The sequence below is a fragment of the Protopterus annectens genome, chromosome 1.part1, assembly GCF_019279795.1.
Source record: "Protopterus annectens isolate FY-2018-M chromosome 1.part1, PAN1.0, whole genome shotgun sequence".
Lineage (NCBI taxonomy): Eukaryota > Metazoa > Chordata > Ceratodontiformes > Protopteridae > Protopterus > Protopterus annectens.
This window is the reverse complement of record NC_056726.1, coordinates 1,350,827,049-1,350,851,795: the sequence shown is the minus strand read 5'-3', so window position 1 is coordinate 1,350,851,795 and position 24,747 is coordinate 1,350,827,049. Positions and strand designations below refer to the sequence as shown.

Genomic DNA, 24,747 nt, shown 5'->3' with positions numbered 1-24,747 from the left:
TGTCCGCTTGATTGCTTTTGTGCTTCTGGATTTTATTCATCAGTTTGTGGTTCGTGATATTAGTTTGTATTGTATATCTGCAACTTTGGTTTTCAGAATTTTGAACTGTCAGTTTCATATGTTAAAGTTTGTTTTGACATGTTGTGACATGTTTTGAAAGTATGAAATGATTTATGTATCTGTTGTTTCTTTTTGTGAGGAAAAATCTGCTGTAAATAACTTATTTCTTCTTTTGCAAAGGTCTCTCACTACTAATTATTTGCAGTGTGTGTATGACTCTTGTTAATATTTCTGCCAGGGCTATGGCCATGGGTACTGTTTTAATGAGGCTTGCATAGCTGCATTCTCAGAACGTTGCAGATGATATTAAAAGTGAGATTGTATATTCTTGCTTGGATAGAAATTTAGTGTTTAGCCTCACTGCTGCAGAGGTGATCAAAAAGTGTGATGAAAGGGACAAGCTGATTCGGGGAATCTCTAAACTGTTTCAGCTCTCCTTTTCCATACTGTCCAAGTGACTTTCTCTTCTTTCATTTCTGGCAGAAAATAGACTAGATAGTCTCAAGAGAATTCCAGGTAAACAGACGTTTAAGAAAGAATAGCAAGAGGTCCCAAAAAGAAGTCTAATCTCCCAAAACCAAGGGGAGTCCAATATGTCTGAAAGACTATTCAAGAGACCTTGTGACCCATTGCTACCCTGGCCACCCATTTTCTTCCTGAAAGTCTTAATCTCCATTTTGATCTTTGGCAACAGATTGCTTTAAACAAATGGGTTTCTGAAAATCATTCAAGGTTACAGATAGCAATGAGGAAATTCCTCCTTTTCAGGAAATAATAATACTTCATCCTCCAGATCACACTCCTGTTTCTGCCTGTTTTTTATCTCATGCTATCTCAAGCACTGATAGAACCAGTTCTTCCCTCCCAAGTGGATAAGGGTGTTTCTTCAAAGATGTTTCTAGTGCCAAAGAAAGAAAGAAAATGCTTGCAGACCACTTTTGCATCTTTTTCCTAAACCTGTTGAGATAGTGTCCCAGTTCAAAATGATGTCACTTCACAACCTGTTACCTCTTCTTCCATTTTCAAGTTTCCTGGTAACAGTAAGATACTTATCTCACATTCCTATTCATCCAAGCTTCAGAGGTTTAAGGTTATGTATGTCTGGACCCCACTATCAGTTCCCTGCCATAATCTTTATACTATCCACTGCACCATGAGTGCTCACAAAGTGTCTAACTCCAGTTACAGCTCACTGCAGGCTAAAGGGTATCCACCTTTTCCATATTTAGACAACTTGCATAGGTTTGCAGTGTCTTTTGCAAAGTGACAGGAATCTCTCTTAGTGGTGATCGGTAGATCTTACATAAGCTGGGATTCCAAGAGAACAGTCAAATGTCTTTCTTGACTCCCTAACACAGGATAGTGTGCCTTGGGATGTCAACTAGACATCTCAGTTCAAACAGCTTTTCATCCACAGGAAAAAATAGATCCTTATTTAGATCTGTTTCTAAGGTTTTCCACTCAGACTTCAATTATGAAAAGGAATACCTCATGATTTTCGGTCTCTGACATCCATGATTTCCATGACACCCCTAGCAAGACTCCATATAAGAAAGATGTTGCTGTCTGAAATCTCTCTGATCCCTGTATCAACACCCTTTATCTTTTCAAATCCCAGTGCTGGGGTTTATCAGAAGAGAAATCTTTTGGGAGAGACAACGGAGATCCTTAAATCTTGGTTTCCCCTTCACCCTCCTTGCTCCAAAGAAGTCACCACAGATGCTTTGGACTTGCTTGGGGAGCAGTTTCATGAGAAATAAAAGTGAAGGAGTGTGGGACACTATGGACAGATGCAAGCACATAAATATCTAGGAGATGCTTGCCCTGATCAAGACATTCAATTCTCAATGGCATCTTTGACCGCTGGGACCTCTTCAAAGTGGTTTTAAACAATACCACAGTCATGTGGTAAATCAACATGCAATGGGGAACTATGCTGTATCCACTTTGTAGACTAGCCATGTTAGCTTGGGATATAGCTTCACAGCACAATATCACTCGACAGGCACCCTACATTCCCTCAAAACACTATGTGGCAGACAAGCTCAGCAGGATCAAGGAAAATCCACATGAATGGAAACTAGATTGGGGGGGTCATTTGATCCATCTGGGAGAGGTCCTCAAGTAGACCTTTTGTGCCTCCTCTTTGAATAAATCAACTGTCAGAATTCTGTTCCAGGATTCTATGCAAGAAGGCCTGAAAGAGAGATGCCTTTTCTTTGGATGGGAATGTTCCTGCATGCTTTTCCACCCTTTCCACTAATATTCAGGGTACTTCTGAAGATCCCCACAAGATCATTGTGGTGATTCCCTTCTGACCTAGACAACAGTGATACTCCCTTCTTTTGGAAATGGCCAAGGGCAATTATCACAAGCTTCCTCACAGACTGGAATTATTCACACAAGAACAGGGGTGTTTTAAAAATTCTGACATCAACCATTTTTATTCACAACCTGAATGATCAGGTCTTAACTCCTTTTAAGGACCTGTTTACTGAGTACATGCAGCAAGTACTAATGGAAGCAAGATAGCCTGCTACTAGAAAATCATATATTAGAAATGGAAAATGTTTTCTAGTTGGTGCCAACAACATAACCAGTACATATTAAGGGCTAGCTGTTCTTCGGTTTTACAGTATCTGTGTGAGTTGCTATCCTATGGCCTTATTACTCTATCAAGGTTAATTTATCGTCCAATTCAGCACAGAGTCAACCTGACCTCATTTTCCATAGAGAGGGGCTTTCTTTGAGAACGAATCCCTCTTTTATGCCTAAAGTGGTATCCAAGTTTACTTTAAACGAGACTGTCCATCTCCCAATTTTCTTTACTGAATCTAAAAAATGAGGGAGAACGGATAAGCCATACTTTGGATGCCCACAGACAACACAGGTACTATTTGAAAGAACTAGATTGCTCAGATCTTTGGATCGATTGTTTATTTTTTTTAAGAAGGTAAGAAGGGATAATCTGTGTCAAAACATGCTATTTCCAAATGGTTTTCTAAGGCTATTACCTTTTGTTATACTCACCATATCAAATTTATTCCAGGAAGCATTATAGCCCTCTCTACCAGGGCCTTGGCTTACTCTATGGCTTAGCTGGATTCTTGAAATATGATAGACTCTGTTATTTGGTCCTCTGCACATACTTTACAAAGCATTGTAAGATTGATTCATTCTGTAGGTCCAGATGAAGCTTTGCTAGGACCATTCTCCTGGGGCCCCTGGACCATAGCCGGCATTAGGCACCCACAAAACCCACGGCCACTGGGAGCCTGCAATTCGCTCCCTGTGAATGAGAGCCCTCATACAGCAGTCACGGGGTGCTCCGTCCGTTACTTCCTCGGCTGAGCACCTCATGGATGTCCGCATGGTTCCTTGACATCCCTGTGCAATTGTAAACTTTTCTCCATTTTTTTTTTTTTTTGTGATTTGTCCATAAGCTGCACTCAGTCAGGTCTGCTTCAGTGAAGCAAGGGATCCGATTGGCTGCAGTAGCCAGGGAACTAAGTTCTCATTTTTTTTTTAAAACAAGGAAGTGATGAAGCAAGGTCCTGATTGGTACTTGCAAAGCACTTCCTGTATAAACTGCCTTTAAAAAGGCACATGTGGCTAATAAGGATTACTTCTCTTGTTTTTAAACAGAGGAGTTTTCCTTTTAGTGTATTGGTGGCAGACTGAGCAGGGTTTGGACCAGCGTGAGGAAGGAGAACAGATCAACTGTGGATTCAAGCCTTAGGAGCACTCGTGGTTGTTGGCGAACACTATTTTCAACTGTCCTTCTAAGGGCAGTTTCTAAAAGGTCTGGAAAACTGTCCTTTTTAAGGGCAATTTAAAAAGGAAAGAGGGAAAGCATGCATGTCAGCCTTCAGTCGTGAAGAGGGAGCAGAGGATTGGAAGCAGCCTTCTGTTAACAGCATAAAAGTTAAGTTTCTGGGTTTAGTTTTAACTTTATTTTTTGTAGGGGGGTAACATAGGGAGGTGATTGCATTACTTTTTTGCTTATATTTCTTGTGCTAAGAGATTGGAGAGGTGAGGGCTGTAGTTGTACCAGTTTTATTTCACTTTTGTGCAGTGTTCTTGTGCTAAGAGGATTGGGGAGTGAGGGGCTGTGGTTGCACCAGTTTTATTTCACTTTTGTGTAGCGTTCTTGTGCTAACAGGATTGGTTGGGTGAGGGGCTGTGGTTGTACCAGGTTTTTTTTTACTTTTGCGTAGTGTAGTTGTGCTAACAGGATTTGGGGAGGTGAGAAGCTGTGGTTGTACTATTATTTTACACTTGTTTATGGGATAATCTGACTGCGACAGAATCCATTTTCAGTGGAGGTCCGGGGAGAAAAGCTCCACATGGGTAACAGATTCGTGAAGGCAACATAGCAATTATTTATACAAAGATAATTATCTGTTATTTTTTACTTATCTTAGTACACAATTGGTAGAAATATGTAAAATAAGTATGGTTTATCTGTTTTTACAAGGGACAATATAAGGGAATGTGAGCTATAACATATATTTAATTCTCATTGCCAGTTGGTTAGGAGGGGAGCATGTGCATTAGGTATTGGGGACAAGAGGTAAAGTAGGCTCATTATTTTTATAGGTAACTACGTTGTACATGCAATGAGATGTAGAGATAGAGTGGGATGGGATGATGAAAAGGGAGGGAGACAGATTATGGGACAGAGAGAAAAAAAGGATATTACAGAGTCTGCTAGACCAGGGATAGGTGGGCAGTCTTGTGAGGTGATGTTTAAGTGAACAGCTTTTAGGAGTATGGGTAAGTGGTAAAGATTGGCTTATTTCAGCCGGGATTGGGACATGAGCTGTTGCATGGTAGCTACGGCACACAAGTGTAGAGTTGTCAGCATATTGGATTGTGGATGCTAGGGAGGTGGCGGTACGGAGTTTGTTAGTAATTCCACTAAACTGAAGTGGACCAAGGATGGAGCCTTGTGGGATTCCTAATGTGACTGGGAGTACAGGGGATAGATCTTGCAGCCATTTTATTGCCCGTTTATGGCCTGTTAAGTAGGTTTGGAACCATTTTGAGGGCTAGGGGTCTGAGATTAAGGTTGGCGAGAGTAGTTAATAGACTGTTGTGACAGACAGTGTCAAAGGCCTTTGACAAATCTAGAAAGACAGATGATCCTATTTTACGGTCATTTCTAAAATTAATGGTGTTGGCACAGCTGAGGAGGGCAGTTGTAGCATGAGGCCTGAAGCCATGTTGGGAATTGGCAAGTAAACTATTGGTTGTGAGATACTGCAGAAGTTGAGAATGACTACATCACTCTTGTAGTTTGGATAGTGGGGACAGAATTGCACTGGGCATATAATTTGTAAGTTCAGTTGAGTTTCCACCTTTGTACAAGGGTATAATGTGTGATATTTTCTAGATGGTTGGGACATATTACTCAGTAATGGCTCTATTAAGTACTGAGATAGGGTACAAAATGGCTTCAGCTGTTATTTTTTGAAATTCCGCTGGTAGATTATCATCAACTGCATTTGCAGTAGGTTTGAGTTTTTTAGGAGTTTTTCAATGGTCTCTGTGGAGATGGGCTGGAAGGAGATCTTAAGCTATTATTGTTGGGTAAAATATCAATTAAAGTTAGGTGGTTGGCTGTTTTTAGTTAGTGATAGAATGCTGTCAGTGAAATATCTGTTAGTGTTCTGCAATGGTAGCTGTGCTTTTGGGTATATTAAGAAGGGGGGTGAGGTTTTGCCAGGGTGAAGTATGTTGTTAATCGTCCAGAATTTTTGTGGATTTTTGGTTTCCACTAAAGTTGGTGTAGTAACTCTTTGTCTTGGTTTATTTGGTACTTTGTTCCTAATTTGTTGATATGCTATTTTACTTTTTTTCCAGAATTCCTGTGCTAAGAGGATTTGGGTGGGGTGAGGAGCTGTGGTTGTACCAGTATTTTGCTTCTGTCTAGTATTCTTGTGCTAAGAGGGTTGGGGTGGGAGGTGAGAGTTGTGGTTGTAACACTGTTACACATTTGTCCATAATTTTTCTGCTAATAGACTGAGAAAGGGAGGCTTGTCTGTAATGTCCAGATGTAGTCATGCAGTTAGGGGAGTGAGGAAATCTAGGGAGATGACTGCATTACTTTTTTTGTAATGAGTTCTTGTGCTTAGCAGATTGGGGGAGTGTGGGCAGTCAGTTGTGCACAAGAATTTTCATTAACTTATTTTTTGTCTAACTGTCCTGAAAAATTGGTAGGGAGATAGCGGCTATGAGAATGCTGTAGACGGTACAGATGTTTTAATATGTACAGATACAAACCCTGTTATGACAGTATTTGTGTATACCACCAATGTTTACAACTATCCCTGATGAATCTATAACTTTTTTCTTTATCCAGAATTGTGCTGAGAGGTTAATGGGGGGCTTAGTGGCTGTGAGAATGTGGAAGAATGTATAGATGTTTGCATGTACATTATTGCAAACCCTGTTATGCTAGTACTGTGTATACCTGTAATGTTTATAACTTTCCCTGATACTATGACTTTGTTATGTGACAATTTTTTGCTTTGTCCATATTTCTGTTGAGAGGCTGGTAACGTAGTTAGGGGCTGTGAGAATGTTGCACAGTGCTAAAGTGTTTGCCTTGCATTTTTTTTTGTTAAATTCAAGTCACGTAATGTATAAGCACGCTATTACCGTTATGCTTTTGTCTTGTTTCATAGGTGTGTACTAGGGTAATGGCCCTGGAGCCTTTACAAGCCTAGCCCATAGGATTACCCTGGCAACGTGCCACCCAACCATAGTTCCTAGTGCCTCTGTCGAGTACAGCCACTGGAGTGATCCCCAACGTGAATTTTCTGCTTCCCATCCACTCATCAAGATTTCTCTTGAAGAGGGCCAGTGAGGTGCTCTGCTTGACATGTATGGGAAGTCTATTTCATAGCGTGGGCAGTCTCTGGGTATGAACCTGTCCCTCCAGCATGTTCTGTTGATTGTGGTAATGAGGTTGAGGTCTCTGGGATGTGTGGTGTGCAGGGATTGGGATTTCTTTAGATGTAGCATTTCTAACAGAGCTGGGTCAGACATGGCTTTGTAAGTCAAGCAGAGATTGCCTCTAAGTAGGTGATATGAGACAGAGAATAGTTGGAGTTTTTTTGAGTCTGTCCATATAGGACAAGTGTTTAACGCCTAGGATCCTCTTTGTGAGGTACTTTTGCGGCCTCTCCAGTTGCTGCAGGTGTCTAGTGAGGTTTTTTTTTTACCACTTCATCCAGAATTGTGCTGAGACATTACGGGTTAAGTGCTGTGAGCATTCCACAGAAGGTACTGATGTAGTAATGCATGCTAATGCACAGTTACGTGTTTGCGTGGTATTTTCTGTCTGTTCCTTATCAAAAATGTGGGTTCACACAATGCATGCTACTACAAAGTGTTCTACCATTTTTAATTCATACGTTGTTGGGTCTTTCGGCTTTTCCCGGTTAGGGGTCGCCACAGCGGAACTCCGGTCCGCTAATGATTGGCAGTAGATTTTTACATGCTGGCTTGCCGGGCCTAACGCACAACCTTCAACGAAGGAACGTCCATTCACGCATGTCGCCACACAGAAGATGCTTTAACTGAGAATCAAACGGGCAACGTCTAACTGTGAGGCGACAACGCTACCACAGCACCACCACCGCAAGTACATTGTTTAAAATGCCTAATGTTGGGAGGGTGGTTAGCATCTGTGAGAATGTTGCAGGAAGTCTAGATGTTTGAATGTATATTAATGCAAACCCTGTTACGGCATTATTGTATATACCTGCAATGTTTAACTCACTGATGCAATGACTTTAATTTTTTCATTGTCCATAGCTATTGTGTTGAAAGGTTGGGAGTGTGGTTAGGGCCTGTGAAAATGCTGCAGTGTTCCAATGTTTGCCTGAAATGTTTTAATGTGGGGTTACTTACTATATAAACAAATTGTTAATGGCCTTTGTCTTTATTTTGTTTTCACTTCATCCAGAATTATTGTGCCAGGACTTTGGGGGGGGGGGTGAGAATTCTGCAGAATGTACTGATGTCTTAATGAATGCTAATGCAAACAGTGCTCTGCTATCATAATGTTTTAAACTATCCCTGATAAGCCTTGTTCTGCAGTTATTTTTGGCTGTCTGAATTATGCTGAGAGGATAGGAGGTTGATGGGGCCTACGAGAATGTGCACAATGTCCAGATGTTTTTTTTTTTTTTTTGTTCTTCCACAAAAATATGGGATCATACAATACATGCTGCTGCAAAATCTTATTCTAGCATCATTAGTTTGTAAACCCAGTATTTTCAATTCCTACTGTAATGGCCTTGTCTTGTGGTAGTTTTGCTTCATCCAGACTGATGGCTATGTTTAAAGCTCCCTTGTTATTCCTATATTCTGTGTTTGGCTTGCCTATAATTGTTAAATTGATAGGTTAGGAGAGGGGTAGGGCTGCTAGAATGTTACAATGTTGCACAATGTCTAAATGTTTGACTTGTACTTTTAGTCTGCTCCTCATCAAAAAATGTAGGTTCATATATTGCATGCTCCAGCAAAATCTGGTCTAGTTAAGTACATTGCTTTAAATCCCCAATTATGCCTTTGTCTCATTTTTTGTTTGTTTACTTCATCTACATTATTTTGATGCGACATTGGGGGGGGGGGGCTGTGAGAATTCTTCAGAATGCACTGTTTTACTGTCTGTTAATGCAAACCCTGCTATTCCAGTATCTTTAAGGTTCTCAGAGCAATGTTTGAAACTGTTCATACACATTTTCTGTGCAATTTTTGGCTTTATCTACTGGAATTATTGCGATGAGGTCAGAGGGTAGGTGTTGGGAGAATGTTGTAGAATGTTTGCATGATGTTTGTTCTGTTTTCACTCACAAAATGATTGCATAGCTCAATGCTGAGGGCTGAAGCTACTAGCAAAAATGGACTTTATGTTTCATATTCTCCATGTAATGCACGGTACAGTCCCTGGCTGTGTGTGTTTGTCCATAGTTCCTGTGCTAAGGGGGGTCGTGGGAATGTCTGTCTCCCGGTTGTTTGGCACTTCTACGTCCCTCACAAAAAAGGTTTTCTAGCAAGTCCATGATTTTAATCCTTTGTTCTACCAATGATTTTGGTTTGTTCAAGTGTTTATCAAGAGACTGAGAGTTAGTGGGCAGGTATATGAAAATGTTGCACATGTCATGCAGTGCCTGTCATTGACAATGCATTCCTGAATTTTTGCTGGTTTGTGATAAAAGTAGGAATAGTTTTTGTAAATGTGTTTTTTGTTCCACAACCTTTTTCTTGCCTCATAGTTCGGCGTGTTCCCCTTAAAACTTGTAACTTTCCTCCTAGCCATTTGTTCTTTCAGACTTTAGCAATATTTTACATCTTTTGGGACCTCTTCAAATGTTTCGGGAGATGAAAGGGAGAGAATTCTGTAGAAAAAGCTGAGGTTCACCTCCAGTGTTTGGTATTTAACTTATATCTGTAACTTGGGCCTTTCACATTCATTTTTTTGCCTACTGGAAGGTCATTCTTCAGTCTTTGTGCCTGCGGTGCAATAGTGACTGATGTCAATGGAAGTAATTATGCAATATACATTTTGTAGTGCACTTCAATTGTGCCTATTGCCTACATTATAGTTTTTGCGTACTGGTTACTGTTACTCAGCAGTTCTTTGGCCTACGGTACAATACTGTGTACTGTACAGCTTGTGTTTATGAACAGCGTTCAGTAATAGGTTGCTCATTCTTTCGTGCCTGCAGACATAGTAACGTGACTTTTTGGAACCTAATCCATTTTTCTGGTTTATATGCCTGCACTGCAGTTCTTTTGCTTACTGGTCCTCTTCCTCTTCAGTTCTGCCTACAGTCCAAGATGGAATCAACTTGATCATTTGTTGGGTGTGTATTGCACCATGGATTGTGTAGCTCTTGGTGTGGCAGCTTCAGTTTTTTTTTTGCTTAACTGGAATGCATTTTGCAGTGGTCTTATCAAGATGTAGTGCTACCTAGCTACAGACCATATGTTTGGGGTAATTTCCTTTTATTATGACTTTTTGTAGAAGCAGTTGTGCAATCCAGTAGAGGATGCTTGGAGATTAAAGCACAACAGTGACAAAGTTGGTGATTGTATTATATAAGCAGAGGAGGCAAGTGTGACTGTGTTAAGGGAAAGGTTGTAGGCTTGTAGCTTGCACCCACAGTTAAGATATTTGTTGTTTACACTGCTTGGCTAGCTTGGAGTTTGTATTTCACATGACAATGACCAGGTCTAAGTTGAGGGTTTACTGCAGTGAGTCCATTTAATTAAATCTGATGGGTAACATTCCACTACTGTCATGGGAGTTGTTTCTGTGTTAACTGGAATATACCATCCTTAGAATGAGTTCAGAATGTTAACGTTGTCATTATGCAGTCTGGGTAGGTCAAAGAAAGTTGCATAACATTGACCTCAAGTGTAGTGCTTTTTACTTGCAGCACGACAAAAGGACCCAGTGTCTGCATGTGTAGTAATTCTGCTTTACTTCCATTCCCAGTTAGAGATGAAGTGTAGATATCTGTCAGGAGCAGCAAAAAGAAAGCTTCAGCAGCATAGGAATGAGGATGCAAAGAAACAGGGTTTCATTATGAAAATTTTCTGTGGGTCATCAGAGAGGGGAGATTCAGGGAAAAAGTCTGCCTTCAGGACAACACAATGGTTCTGCATTACAACCTAACCACTGTGAGCCCAGCATCCTTGAAAAGAAAGTGACCACTCTGTTGTGGCTGCACCACAGGCTACCTCCTGTCAACCTACAGCCATTACCATGGGTGAAAGTATGTCAGCAAATGCAGATTCAACTTTAGAGGTGTTACCTGGATCACTAGTTTGATACAGAAAGAGCCCATACTTCTGTAGTGACAGATGTGGTCAGTGACTTGCAGGGAGTGTCAGGTATATCTTTTGAGGATCTAGGAACTTGGCTAGACTTGATAAGGGATGAGTTTAGGGTAGCTGCCATTCAGAATGGACCTGTGCAAGTGGTGATGCCACACTTCCAGTCGATGAACAGAAAAGATTTACACTGGAGAACTATTTCCATGTGCTGCCTAATGGGGAGAGAGCAAAACATACTTGGTTGACATATTTCATCTCAAAAGATGCACTGTTTTACTTTGCATGCAAATTGTTTGGACATTGTAGCCATCTTCTCAGGACAGGTGGTTACAGAGCATGGACAAGAGATGTCCAAAGCTTTACACAAACATGACCAAGCACCAGAGCATACAGCATGCATGCTGAAGTGGAAGGAACTGGACAATAGAGTTAAGAGTAGGCAGATAATGGATGCTAAGAGACAAGCAGTGGTTGAAAAGGAGATAACTCACTGGCGTAGTGTGTTAGAATGCATTATAGTTAGTGTCCAATACTTGGCGGAATGGTACAAGACATTCCGTGGTATGAGTGATGCCCTGTACATCTATGGCAATGGCAATTTCTTAGGCTAAATGCAACTTTTGCAGCATTTTGATTCGGTCATGGCTGAACATTTGCATTGTATTATTAATAAAGAAGTAATGGATCACTATCTTGGGAAGGACATAAAGAATGAAATTATTTAGCTGATTGCAAATGGTATTTTAAGTACCATTGTATGGAAGGTGAAGGACGCTAGGTACTTTTCTATGACTCTTGACTGCACACCAGACATCAGCAATCAAGAGCAAATGACTGTAGTAGTTAGGTATGTTTATATTTCAATGACTGCAGCCACAGCTGAGGAACACTTTCTGGGATTTGGGCCTGTGAATGATAAAAAAGAGGCAGGACTTACAGAAGCACTTCTTCAGACTCTGCAAAATCATCAACTGGACATTAACAACTGTCAAGGACAAGGATACAACAATGGCAGCAACATAAAGGGTAAATGAGCTGGAGTGCAGGCCTGGATAAAACAGATGAATTCAAGTGCTTTTTATGTGCCATGTGCCTGCCATAATTTAAATCTTCTAGTTAGTGATGGAGCACATTCATCACTACAGGCAGTGTCGTTTTTTGGATGTTTGCAGAACGTTTACCTACTCTGTTCAGCATCAACAAGCTGATGGCAGATCTTGAAATGGCACAAACATCACTGTGAAGCTACTGTCGGAGACTCACTGGGAATGCAAGATAGACTCTGCCAAGGCAGCAAGATTTCAGTTGAAGGGAGTCGTGGAAGCACTACAGGAGATGGGCGACACTGTATGTACAGGTGATGCTGCAACATAATCAACAAGCAAGGGGATTGTGCTCGGAACTTATGTCATACCAATTCACTATATGTTTAGTGGTTTGGTATGAAGTGCTGACAGAGGTAAATCGTGCAAGCATACAAGCAAGGGGATTGTGCTCGGAACTTATGTCATACCAATTCGTTTGGTATAACGTGCTGACAGAGGTAAATCATGCAAGCAAAGTTATGCAGAGTCCATCTGTTGATACTTCTGTGTGTCAAAGTGCTGGCATCAACTATGTACCTGCTGAAGAATTAGAGAGAGACAGGATTTCAATATGCCATGGGTGAAGCCTTCAAGATAGAAGAACTGGACGTTGGCACCACATTTTAAGAAAAGAAGCAAAGAAAGGTAAAGCACTTATTTGACTATGAAGAAGAAGCCGAGACTTTACAGAACCCAATAGTAAAACTACATGTAGAGTTCTTCAATGTGCTGCTGGACACAACAATCCAATAATTTACCGACTGGTCTGAGCAGCTTTCAGAGTCTGATAAAGCCTTTAGATGTTTGTCAAATATTAAAGCTTTGAGTGACATTGCAGAAGACAAATTGCTCTAACACTGCAAGGCTCTGAAAGAACAACTGACAGGATAAGTGGCCACTATGACACTGACTCTGACCTTGGAAACAAACTGAGAAGTCTTTCTTGAATGATAATGAATCATCACCACTGATTGTGTTACATTTCCTCATTCGCAACCACTTGCAAGACATATATATATTTATGGTTCACTGCGCTTTTATTTGACTGCACCTGTTACAGTGGCTACTGCAGCTTTCCTAAACTGAATCTCAAAGACATACCTAAGTTTGCCAATGAGTCAGGAGAGACTTTCAGGCTTAGCTGTGCTCTCAATTAAGCATGAAGTGGGACAAAGTGTATCACATGGCAGCCTCACTGAAGACTTTGTCCAGAAGAAAATTCATAAGATTTCAGTAAAACTCTAGGTAAAGTGCTCATATTTCCTTTCCAGTAATCTTTTATAATATTGTAAGGCAGCAAATTTCAGGTAGCACCTTAGCATGGTTTGTATAGTATGCTGTGTATTCACTGATTTTTTGCTTACTCCAGCAAATAGGACCAAGAAGCACAATGAGGATGAAACTAGTAGGATGTTAGGCAAAGGCAGCTAGGAGCAGCAGGACTCTTCACAAGGCCAGGACAGTTGGGAGCAGCAGGACTCGTCGTAAGGCTAGGACAGTTGGGAGCAGCAGGGATCATTGTGAGGCTAGGACACAAGCACAGGAAGAACAAATAAAAGTGGCAGCAGTCAGAAAAGCTGAGGCGCTAACTACACATTGAAGATGAATGACACTCTGGTGGTCTTGACTTTACCCGTTTCTGTTTGGGTTTCAGTCTGCCTGTGTCAGACTCAGTAATCCCAATTGCTATCTTGTGCTTGGGTTTGAGTCTACCTCAGGCTCAGTAATTCCCATGCCACTCATGTCTTTTTTTGGGTTTGAGTCTCTCTGCGTCAGGCTCAGTAGTGCCCATCTCGCTCTCTTCTGGGTTTGGGTTTGAGTCGTCTGCCTCAGGCTCAATAATCCCCATAGCTTTCTCTTGGGTTTGTTAGGTTTGAGTCTGCCTCAGGCTCTGTAATCCCCATGGCTTCCCCTTGTATGTCTTGTGAATCTGTAGTCTCTTCTCTGTCTGTCCCATAGCTGTGTTGTGTACCTCTGCAGTGCGACTGTGCTGCATGTCAGTAACTGTTTTGTGTGATGGGGTCAGTTTATCTAATGCTGCTTGTTTCAGTCTTTTGAATTGCTGTCATCGTGTTGTATTTGGGAGTGGTGTCTCAGTTCTGTTTTGTGGTAGTGCTGTCTTAGTCTTGCGTGGGTTTCTGTTCAGTCTTGCATAACTTTGTCCTGGTCTTGTCTTTGTACTGTGGGGGTGGGTGCTTCTGTCCTTGTGTATCTGAGTCTATGTGGGTGTTAATATTCAGTCTTGCTGTAGTGTTGTTTTTATCATGTGTGGGTGTCTGTTCTGTGGGCAAAAGTCTGTGTAGCTGTCTGTCTTATGTCCCTGTTCAGTCTTGCTATAATGCTGTTTTTATAACGTGTGGGTGTCTGTCCTGTGTGCAAGAGTCTCTGTCTTAGTGTGCATCTGTCCTGTGTGACAGAGTCTGTGTGGGTGTCTCTGTTCAGTCTTGCTGTTTTTGTCTTGTCTGTGCTGTGTGTGGGAAACAGTGTGGGTGCCTTTGTCTTTGTGTACCTCTGTGGGACAGGCTACCTTGATGCGGTAGAGAGGCTTGTCATAATGTAACATTGCTACTAAATGCTAGTCAGTGTGGGTGTCTGTCTACCTCTGTGGGACTGGTTACCTTGATGTGGTACAGAGGCTTGTCGTAATGTAACAACATTGCTACTAAATGCCAGTCATAGCTCTCAATCTTATGGCACAAAAAGTCTGAACAAAGCCACAGATAATGAGGACACAGCCCCAAAGATCAGGACACATTTTAAAAATTGCTTTTATAAACTTAAAAAGGTGCTAGAATAAACGGTGTTATGTATATCATGCATTTTCTCAAGGAAATGAAGTTAAACTCAAATGCCTTTCATTTAGTGAATTCAATCCTCAATGATTTGCCACAAAAAATCCAGAAAACTACAAAGTTTGAGGAAAAGACCAAAAATGAGTCACATCTGGACATTCTGTGAAAATCTGGGAAGTTGAGGAGTATGCAGTCAGTGTCTGCACCTCTGACTGGCTACCTTGCTGTTGTACAGGGGTTTGTCATAATGTAACAGTGGTACTAAATGCTAATCAGTGTGTGTGTGTGTGTGTGTGTGTGTGTGTGTGTGTGTGTGTGTGTGTGTGTGTGTGTGTGTGTGCACCTGTGAGTGGCTACCTTGCTGTGGCACAGGAGTTTATCATAATGTAACATTGGGACTAAATGCCAATCATGGATAGTTTGTTATATCAAGGCAAAATGTATGATATCCTTCATGACCACAGGAAATATTCTTCTGCCTCCTTGAACGAAATTCATATTTCCTATCACAAGATTGATCTAGTGGTGCAGGACTTATTAGACCAGGAGGTTATTGAGTTCCCGGTTTATACCTTTCTTTCCAATTCAGACCCAAGGATACCATCAATTTTTGGGATACCCAAGGTGCACAAGGACCCCATTGACCCCCCTTTAAGGCCCATAGTGGCCTCTCAAGGTTCTAAAACACACCCCATATCCAAATTTTTGGACTGGAAACTAAAAGAGCTATGGGGCAGGGAGGAATACATTTTAAAAGATTCCTGGACCTTTTTGCGTCAAGTAACATCGGAATTACTTGTGCCCAATTTGGTATTTTTGACCATTGACGTGGTGGATCTTTTTTCGGTGATTCCCCATGAATTAGGCCTTGAATGGCTAGAGGAAGCTCTTTGGGAATGCCCTAATATCACTAATAGCGATGTGCAAGCCATCACTGAGTTAATGGGGATTGTTTTGAAAAATAATTTTGTGTTCTTTTCTGGAGAATATTTTCATCAGAAAACGGGTGTGTCAATGGGGGCCAATTGTGCACCTATTTTTGCTGATATTATTATGCACACCTGGGAAAAGAAGTTTATTCAGGATTGTCCGTTTTCTAAATTTTGGAACTTTTACGTTAGATTCCTGGATGATGTGTGTATTTTTTGGACAGGTGCCAAGGGGATATTGAAAAGTTTATTCAGTACATTAATACCACCACTGATTTCCTAAGGTTTACACATCAAGTTTTCCATCATAGTGTAAACTATTTGGATATAACCCTTACCATGGTTGATGGTGGGTTTAAATCTAGTATCTATCGCAAACCCACATTTTCCAATGGGTACTTACATTATCAGAGTGCACACCCCAATTTTCAGAAGAGGGGGATAGTTAAGGGACAATACGTCCGTATTTCTAGGATGACTTCCCTAGATGTGGATTATCGGCATGAATGTGGTACCTTACAGAAATTGTTTTTGGAAAGGGGTTATCCTGCACACTTGATCCAGACCGTTGAAGAGGAGGTTACTTTGGCTAGATCTTCTAGATTTGCTCCTATTTTGGGGGGGGTTGGTGAAAACAACTTGGATAATAACACCAATAGTAATACCGACAGGTTTGCAGGTAGTTTTACCTTTATTACACAGTTCAGTGGAAATGCCTCCCATATAAGAAATATTGTGGAAAGGGAATGGGAAACCTTCAAGGAGTTGACTGACCTGGACACATTTAAGGGGAAAGATGTTAAAACTGTGTTTAGGAGGGGCACTAATATTAAAAAGACCTTGGAGCAACAATATGTTTCCACCTTGTATTCTAGACCCAATGTGGGGGTTTTTAAGTGTGGTCATTGCTCCTCTTGTAAGTATATATTCCAAGCAAGCCATGTTTTTGTGGAAAGCAGAGGCAGGGACATCAAGGCCAGGGGTCATTACAATTGTAAAACTGCTGGCTTGGTATATTTGGCTATATGCCAACAATGTCCAGCGTTTTACGTCGGTAAAACCGAAAGGTTGTTTTCCAGGCGTATTTATGAACACATTTACGACATCTCTAGGTGCAAAACTACCAGTGCTTTGTACAAGCACACTATTACATGTAACAATGCTAAGTTTCTGTTTTTTGTCCTGGAAGTGGTCCCTAAAGATGTTAGGGGGGGGCCTTGGGAGGCACGCTTGGCACATAAAGAAACTTATTGGCAGATTTTATTGGAGGCCAATAGACCCCCTGGTCTCAACGAATCTATTTCTATTGTTCCTTTTCTAAAAATCAAGGCACATTATATTTAAATACCTAGGTGATTTACACCTATTTTAAGTGTTTAAGTTGCCTTTATATGTTTATTTGTGATCATTTTTTTAGATTTATACTAGTAAATGAATATAGGTATGTATTTATGTTCTTGGTTTAGTGCTTTTGTAGTTGAAGATGTACTAGTTATACCTATTGTATTGGCAATTTCATTTGTTGGAAGGGGGAATTTTATGTGGTTTGTTGTTTTAAAGTTTAATTAATGATTTGTCAATTCATTAATTGGTGATTAGCTTATAGTATTTATACCTGTGACATGAAGCATTTGTTGTATCTGATGAAGTCTTCAAACTGACGAAAACGTGTGTGGAGTGTACTGCTGCTATAATTTTGACACGTTAATAAACCTGGTTGATTTTCGCCTGATTGTGAGCCTTATTGCTGAAACTACAGGACTGGTGTGGCTGCTTCTTTTGGTGAAGTTTGTTTTATTGCAGCGCTGTTTTTCGAGATAATGTAACAGTGGTACTAAATGCTAATCAGTGTGTGTGTGTGTGTGTGTGTGTGTGTGTGTGTGTGTGTGTGTGTGTGTGTGTGCACCTGTGAGTGGCTACCTTGCTGTGGCACAGGAGTTTATCATAATGTAACATTGGGACTAAATGCCAATCAGTATGCGTGCACATGTGAGTGGCAACCTTGCTGTGGTACAGGGGTTTGTCATACTGTAACAAATGATACCGCAGTACAAGGACAAAATTATTGACTTCAACAATTGGCTAAGCTTTTGGTGTCATTCAAAGGGGATGCAGTATCTGTCTGCTTGGGATGACATGGTCGACAGACCACAATGCTTTGCCACAGATGGCCTGCACCTGTCGCCCCCTGGGATTCCAGATACTGGCTAAGGCTCTTGCTGACCCTATAGTGCCTTTTTTAGGCAAGGTTCAACTAACAAATTCACCACCGTAACAAGAACAGGCAAGAAAAAACTGAGGGTAATGCTACTCAATGCTAGAAGTCAATCTCAAAATGCACCCACTCGAGGCACTCCTTAAAATGGAGAACATCGATATCTGTGCAGTGACTGAGATCTGGTTCAAGACTCCAGAGAGCACCTCTGCACTACCAGGCTATAACTCATACCACACTTTTCGGCCATGTAACCTGGACCGAAACACCAAAGGCAGAGGTGTGTCCATATTCATTAAGGATATCCATACCTCCAGGCTAGTTGCTCAGCATAATGCATCCGAGGTTATCCAAGTGCAACTAACCCTAGGCAAAACTGCAATCCAAATTGTGGCTTGCTACAGATCCCCCACCGTGCCCCAGGATTCCCACTCTTCTTTTCTTTATGTACTGGAAAATATTAGGGTTCAACCAAACACCCTAATAATGGGCGAATTCCACTACCCCACCATTAACTGGGAAAACTAATAGTGTACCAACTCCTTAGCTCAACGCTTTCTGGAATTCATAAACTCCAGTGCCCTGGATCAACTTATCCACACCCCCACCAGAGGCAACAATATCCTAGACCTAGTCATTACCAACATGAGTGACCGGTGTTCCACACCTGAAGTCAACTCCTCGTTGGTCCGATCAGACCATAAGCTAATCACCCTTGATATCCACACACACCCCCCCATTAAGGAAACCACTGTAAAAAAATGTCTCCAAAGCCAACTTCATGTTTAAGACAGAAGTGGTGAACTTCATGACACCCATGCAGATGGACATTACAGTTACAATTGCTGAATCCTACACAAATGCACTCTATAAGCACTTACACGAGTGCATGGATCGTGCTATCACAAACAGAACCAAGACGCTATCCTCCAAAAAGGAAGCCAATCTGGTGGTCCCCTGACATAAACAAACTGTACAACAGAAGGAAGAAACTGTTGCATAAGAGTAAAATCCCATGAGTGGAGGAGCTCCCTGGTCAGCCTCAGTAAGAAGCTGAGATCCCTTATAAACATCCTCCAAAGCTCGCTACGAAAACAAAATTGCCACCAATTCTAAAGGACAACCGCAAAGCATTCTATAGCTATGTCAAGAATCTCGATGGCAACACCTCGATCTGCTCTGAGTTACAGCACAAAGGCACGAAAATTACAGAGCCAACTGATATTGCTAACATCCTGGCAGATAGGCTCAGTACTAACTTTACCTCCCCCACCCACTAAAGGGCCCATATCTATAGAGGAAGAATGCAGAGTCCCTGTAATCACAACTACACAGGTAAAAGCGGCACTCTCTAAAGCCAAAAACACAGCATCCATGGGACTGGGCAACATCCCAGGCTGCATTTTACATGAACTTCAGAAGGAACTGGCTCCCCACTTAAGCACCATGTTCAACAATAGCCATGCGTCAGGCTTTGTGCCCACTAAATGGCGCACAGCAACAGTTATCCCACTCCACAAAGGGGGAGCCACCACTGATCCTGGGAACTATCTACCTATTAACCTGACGAGCCTGGTCTGCAAGGCCATGGAACATATCATCATGGAACTCATAAACAAAGACATTGGTAACGTCCAAACTCTGGATCCCACCCAATTCGGGTTTGTGAAAGGCAGATCATGCCTCCTGAACCTGATTGCCTTCTTTGAGGCAGTCATCAAAGCCATAGATGAGGGTAAGGTGGTTCACACAGCCTAGCTTGACCTCGCCAAGGCTTTCAACACCATCCCCCATTCTGGAATTATAGCTAAACTCACTAAACTAGGTATAAATCCCCATGTCACAAGATGGGTTGCCAACAGGCTCACTGACAGAACCCACACTGTAAATGTTGCAGACTCCAAATCTGACCTTAAAGCAGTGACAAGTGGAGTACCACAGGGTTCCGTCCAGGGACCACTCCTGTTTGGTTATCTACTTCTCTGAAGTACAGGCGAACACAGAAGGCCTCTGGCTAACGAAGTTCGCAGATGACTGCAAACCAGGAGCCATAGTCAAGTCCCCAAATGATGTGGACATCCTACAGAAGGGCCTTGCTGAGACAGATGCCTGGTGTCAGAGCCATGGCCTCAAGCTCAATGCCAGAAAGTGCAGTGTCATCCCCTTTGGTAAAAACTCTGTACCCATGAACTACTACATAGGCAGCAATCTACTTAACACCAAATGGGTGATAAGAGACCTTGGGATCCAGGTGGACAGCAATCTCTCCTTTGATAGTCACATCGCCACAGTAGTCAGGAAGTCCTTCTATGTGGCACACCTCATCATAAAAGTGTTCTCATCCAGGAAAAAAAAGAGGTTATTATTCCCCTCTACTCAACACTCATAAGACCCATTATAGAGTACAACGCCCCTTTTGGAATGTACCTCACAAGACATCTGCAACAGCTGGAAAGGCCGCAGAAGTACCTCACAAAGAGGATTACTGGCCTCAAACAAATGCCCTACACTGACCGCCTCAAAAAACTCCAGCTTTACTCCGTAGTATATTGCCTACTCCGAGGTGATCTCTACCCAACATATAAAGCTATGTTAAACCCGGAGCTGTTGGACATGCTACACCTAAAGAAATCTCAATCCCTCCGAGCTACACGCTCTAGGGACCTAAACCTTGTCACCAAAATAAACAGGACATGCTGGAGGGATAGATTCCTGTCCCAGAGACTTCCCATACTCTGGAACAGGCTACCCATCTATGTCAAGCAAAGTTCTTCATTAGCACTCTTCAAGAAAAATGTTGATGAGTGGACGGGAAATAGGAAATACACCCAGAGGATCACTTCTGTGTCTCTGCTTGACAGTGGCAGAGGAAAATAACTTTCTTGGGTGGCGTATGCCAGGGAACCTTGTTGGCTAGGCTTACGTAGGCCCTTGGGCCGATAGCCTAGTACCTACCTATGAAATGCCAGTCAGTGTGTGTTCCTGTGAGTAGCTACCTTGCTGTGGTACAGGGGGTTGTCATAATGTAACACTGGTACTAAATGCCAGTGTGTACCTTGGCACCTCAATTCTTAACGATCTTAATGTAATGACACTATAGTGGTTGTTACATGGTGCTGGATGAGCCTGACAGGGAAGGGGGTGCAATGGCAATGTGGTCACACTTTATATTCTCCTGAGTAGGGCCTCCAACTTGAAACTTGTGGGGGCTCCCAAAATGCTAGCACTGGCCTTGCCCTGGACTCTTCTCTTTCCACTTCCAAACGTTGTTAGCTATACCCATATAGCTAACGCTACTGCAGCAGTGCTTAACATGATGAACACAACTGTACCAAGTCAAACTTCCCACTTACAGCAGAAGTTGGAAATTCCAACTTGGAATGATCACTGCTGCAGTGAAATCCCCACCGCCGTCTTTTAGTTTTTTTTTTTTTCTTGTATGCGAGGGCGTAAACATTTGTTTTATTGTTTCTAACATAATTTCAGAGCTCAACCTCCTTCTTTATGCTGTCAGGAATGCTCTGACGGGCTTCATGCCCAAACTTGTCTTTAGGTCTGCTCACCCCCAGCTGCTAGCTCGACAGTTTGGGTGCGTGGAAGGTGCCCTAAAGCTTCGGAAGGTGGTTGGTTGTTGTATCTTAAGTTGACAAAATATAACCCTTACAGCCAAAGCAACTGCAGGAGTAGTCATTTGAGCATCTACTGTCATGGTAAGTTAACCTTGCACTGAGTACTAACTAGGGTTACCACCTGTCCCACTTTACGAGGGACAGTCCCTCTTTGGGCAGTTGTGTCCTGACCAAAAATATTAAAAATGGCAAATGTCCTGAGATTGTAGGACATAATTATGTCCCATATTTTATGTAACAGTTGCATAAAATAGTTATTTCTGTATCTAAAATACCTAAATGTTACAAGAAACAGAATAAGCAACTAAACTGCTACAAGTATAAGCTGTTATTTAGGCAAAAAAGTAAAGTTATATCCTTTGTACTGACCGTGAGTATGTGTCGGCCTGTAAAATCTGATGTGTGTCCCGAAAATGTCCCACTTTGGCCATTTGAAAAGGTGGCAACCCTTGTATTAACCCAGTTGCCGGACAGCAAACTATTACCAATAAAAAAAAAAAAGACGGCAGCAGAAACTACTGAAGTAAAAGTCAAACACACCGGTTTAAAGAAACGCCCTCCCCTGACCAACTGACAAGTATAAAATGTACGACCCCAAAAGCTATATAAGTGACAGTTTTGCGTGAGACGGACTAAGCCATGTCGAACACTGCACTTGTCACCTGGAGAAACAGTAAAACCGGACAAAGAAACACAGACGTCGGAGACAACCTAGAAAAGTTTTATAGTCTACAGAACTAATTGAAAAACTTCTGCTATATATATCGATTATAAATACAGCTGCAAACTCTTTATACTTAAAATAGCGAACCTATCCCTTAGGAATAATGCAATAGGATGCAAAAATCTTAAAAGTGGGATTTAATCACGCATAGCGTGAACATTCCAACAACCCGTTCTGTACATAGTTCCTGTCATAACAGCTTTACCATCATATGACACCAGTTGTTACAGCCAGTTATTCTCATACGATGTGCTTTAAACGTATTTCAGTTAAACGCGCAGTTTCAAAACCAATATGTTTAGACTTTAATACATTTTGAATAAAAATAAAATGGTGCTAATGAGTAAAATCTATATCATTCTTGCATTCCTGGGTTTGATAATACTGCACTTTCTTAGCCTTCTTCGCGTAAATGTAAATGTAATCCCCCAAACACCAATTTCGTTGGAAACAGGATCCCCTTAATAAGATCAAGCCTACTTTCAGCCACCTGCTTCTTAGTTAACACTTGGACGCTCTATACTGTTGTGACCCGTACACGGACAATTGCGCTGGAGTGATCTGTCAATCGTTTATTCCTTCAGCGACTTGACAAAGTAACAAAACGTAAACAAAGCACAACCAACCCCTAAGCTACATTCACAGGAGGCGGGCACACCACGGCCACCAAGCCCAGGCAACCTAACTGAATAAAACTAATTTATCAAATGTACAAATATACCATCAGTAGACAGCAACTCATTTTCTGTCAGCCGACTAGTGGTGAGTAGCTGTGAATTTTGTTGCAAACAAAACACTGGGACAGCCTAATTCAGACAGCAGAAGGTCACCACTAAGTTACTACCTCTGAATGTCATCGAGTACAATAAATGACCTAAGCAGTGAATATATTTTCTCACCCTCAGCTCTTCGTAATCCGCCATTTTCCACCTGACACCATCCTGATTTCAGCTGACACTCATCACGTGAGATATGAAGAGGCGGGGGGGTTATATATGTTTTTGTTTTTACTACCAGAAGTATGGAATACAAAAGCAGTTCTTAAAGGTGACTGTGGAAAGATGGTGGCAAAAGTTAGCTTATAAAACAATAGCTATTTTAACTCATCGTTAGCAGCCATCCGTAAGTTATGCAAACGCATAACGGAAAATAGTGATGCGGTTTATCTTACCTAGGGGGCATACACTTCTGCAAGTTTGTAGTAGGATTGGGAATGGGATGTAGCCAGAAACTTTGTAAAGGTCACACATACTATTGCCCCTCATACTACGTTCAGAATAACACTGCAAAATAATGTGTACGACCAGCTGTAAACGCTTTGCATTCAAGATACAAAAGAGAGTTGAGCACGTGGGAGACGGTGACAGCATACCGTTCAAATGTTGTATATTTCTTTCTAGAGTCAACTGTAAAACTGAACGGCGGAGCAGTTTCATATAATATTCATCAAGTTATAGCTCTCAGCCTCTTAGAGCAAGAGTCAGTGGCTAAGTCTTAAACTCGGGGACGTATTTCATATGCTACTGTTAGACACTTACAGTGTTAAAATAAGAGGTATTACATTTGCATGCATTTTATAAAGTTTGAAATTCAAACAACTTATAATCTTCCCACAATTTTATTTTCTTTATCCCAAATTATGACGCTACAGTACAGAAAAAGGCAAATGTCATGAGGCACAGACCAAAAACGCAACAAAATCTGGAACATTTAAAAGCTATTATGCCAGTCAATAGAAAAGTGCAAGCTCAGAGGGTACACCACTTGGAACATTCAGATTTTTTAGATATTTGCATTTTAGAGGGTAGTTAGTGCCCTCTGTAACTTTGTTTCTCCTCTAGCAATGTATTCGTGTACTGAAGGGGACAGAGGGGCAACAGTACTGCAAGTGATAGCCCCCCCCCCCCCCCCGACCTACAAGTACTGACATAAACAAGTATGAAAATGCCTAATGAAAGTCTGCCCTTGAGCAGTTACTGAATCAAGTCATGCTTATTGCTTAGAGGTGTTTACTTTTAGTATATCTGTTAAAGTTTCAGATTTAAGAAATTTTGTATGCTTTGAGAAAGAGGTACAGGGACTCCATTCCTGGTCATTACCCCCACCCCAACAAACAAATTGTGTTAAAAATAGGATCAGCTTACTAATTTTGTGACTGTTCACTTGATCAACTCATGTATCAGTGCAACACATATTCTTCTCAGTCATAGGTTCATAGGTATTTACTAGGCTAATGACCACAAGGGCTTTTTAAGCCTAGTCATGCATCCCACATCTCTGACAAGCTCTGATACCCTTGATAAGTGTAAGCAGGGGGTTGGGAGATGAACCATTTACAGGTTACCTGTGTCCATTAGAGACACGGGTGCCAAACCAGGGATGAATTTCCAGTTTCCCAAACAATTGTCCAAGTTGCACTTGAATTGGGCTAGGGAGGAAATCTTATTCACATGGAT

At 41.6% G+C, this 24,747-nt stretch overlaps 1 protein-coding gene across 6 annotated transcripts in view; it reads right to left on the bottom strand.

The window, feature by feature from the left end:
- PIAS2 (protein inhibitor of activated STAT 2) overlaps positions 1-23,255 on the bottom strand; it is a 3,576,601-nt gene extending 3,553,346 nt beyond the window's left edge. For 5 of the 6 annotated variants that reach the window (XM_044082047.1, XM_044082063.1, XM_044082067.1 and 2 more), the window contains exon 1: positions 23,191-23,255. In XM_044082047.1, coding sequence (XP_043937982.1) covers positions 23,191-23,214 — 24 coding nt within the window. In that variant the 5' untranslated portion in view covers positions 23,215-23,255. Of the gene's footprint in view, positions 1-23,135 lie in introns of all 6 variants that reach the window. The other variant, XM_044082056.1, reaches the window with a different exon arrangement.
- Positions 23,256-24,747: the final 1,492 nt, after the last annotated feature.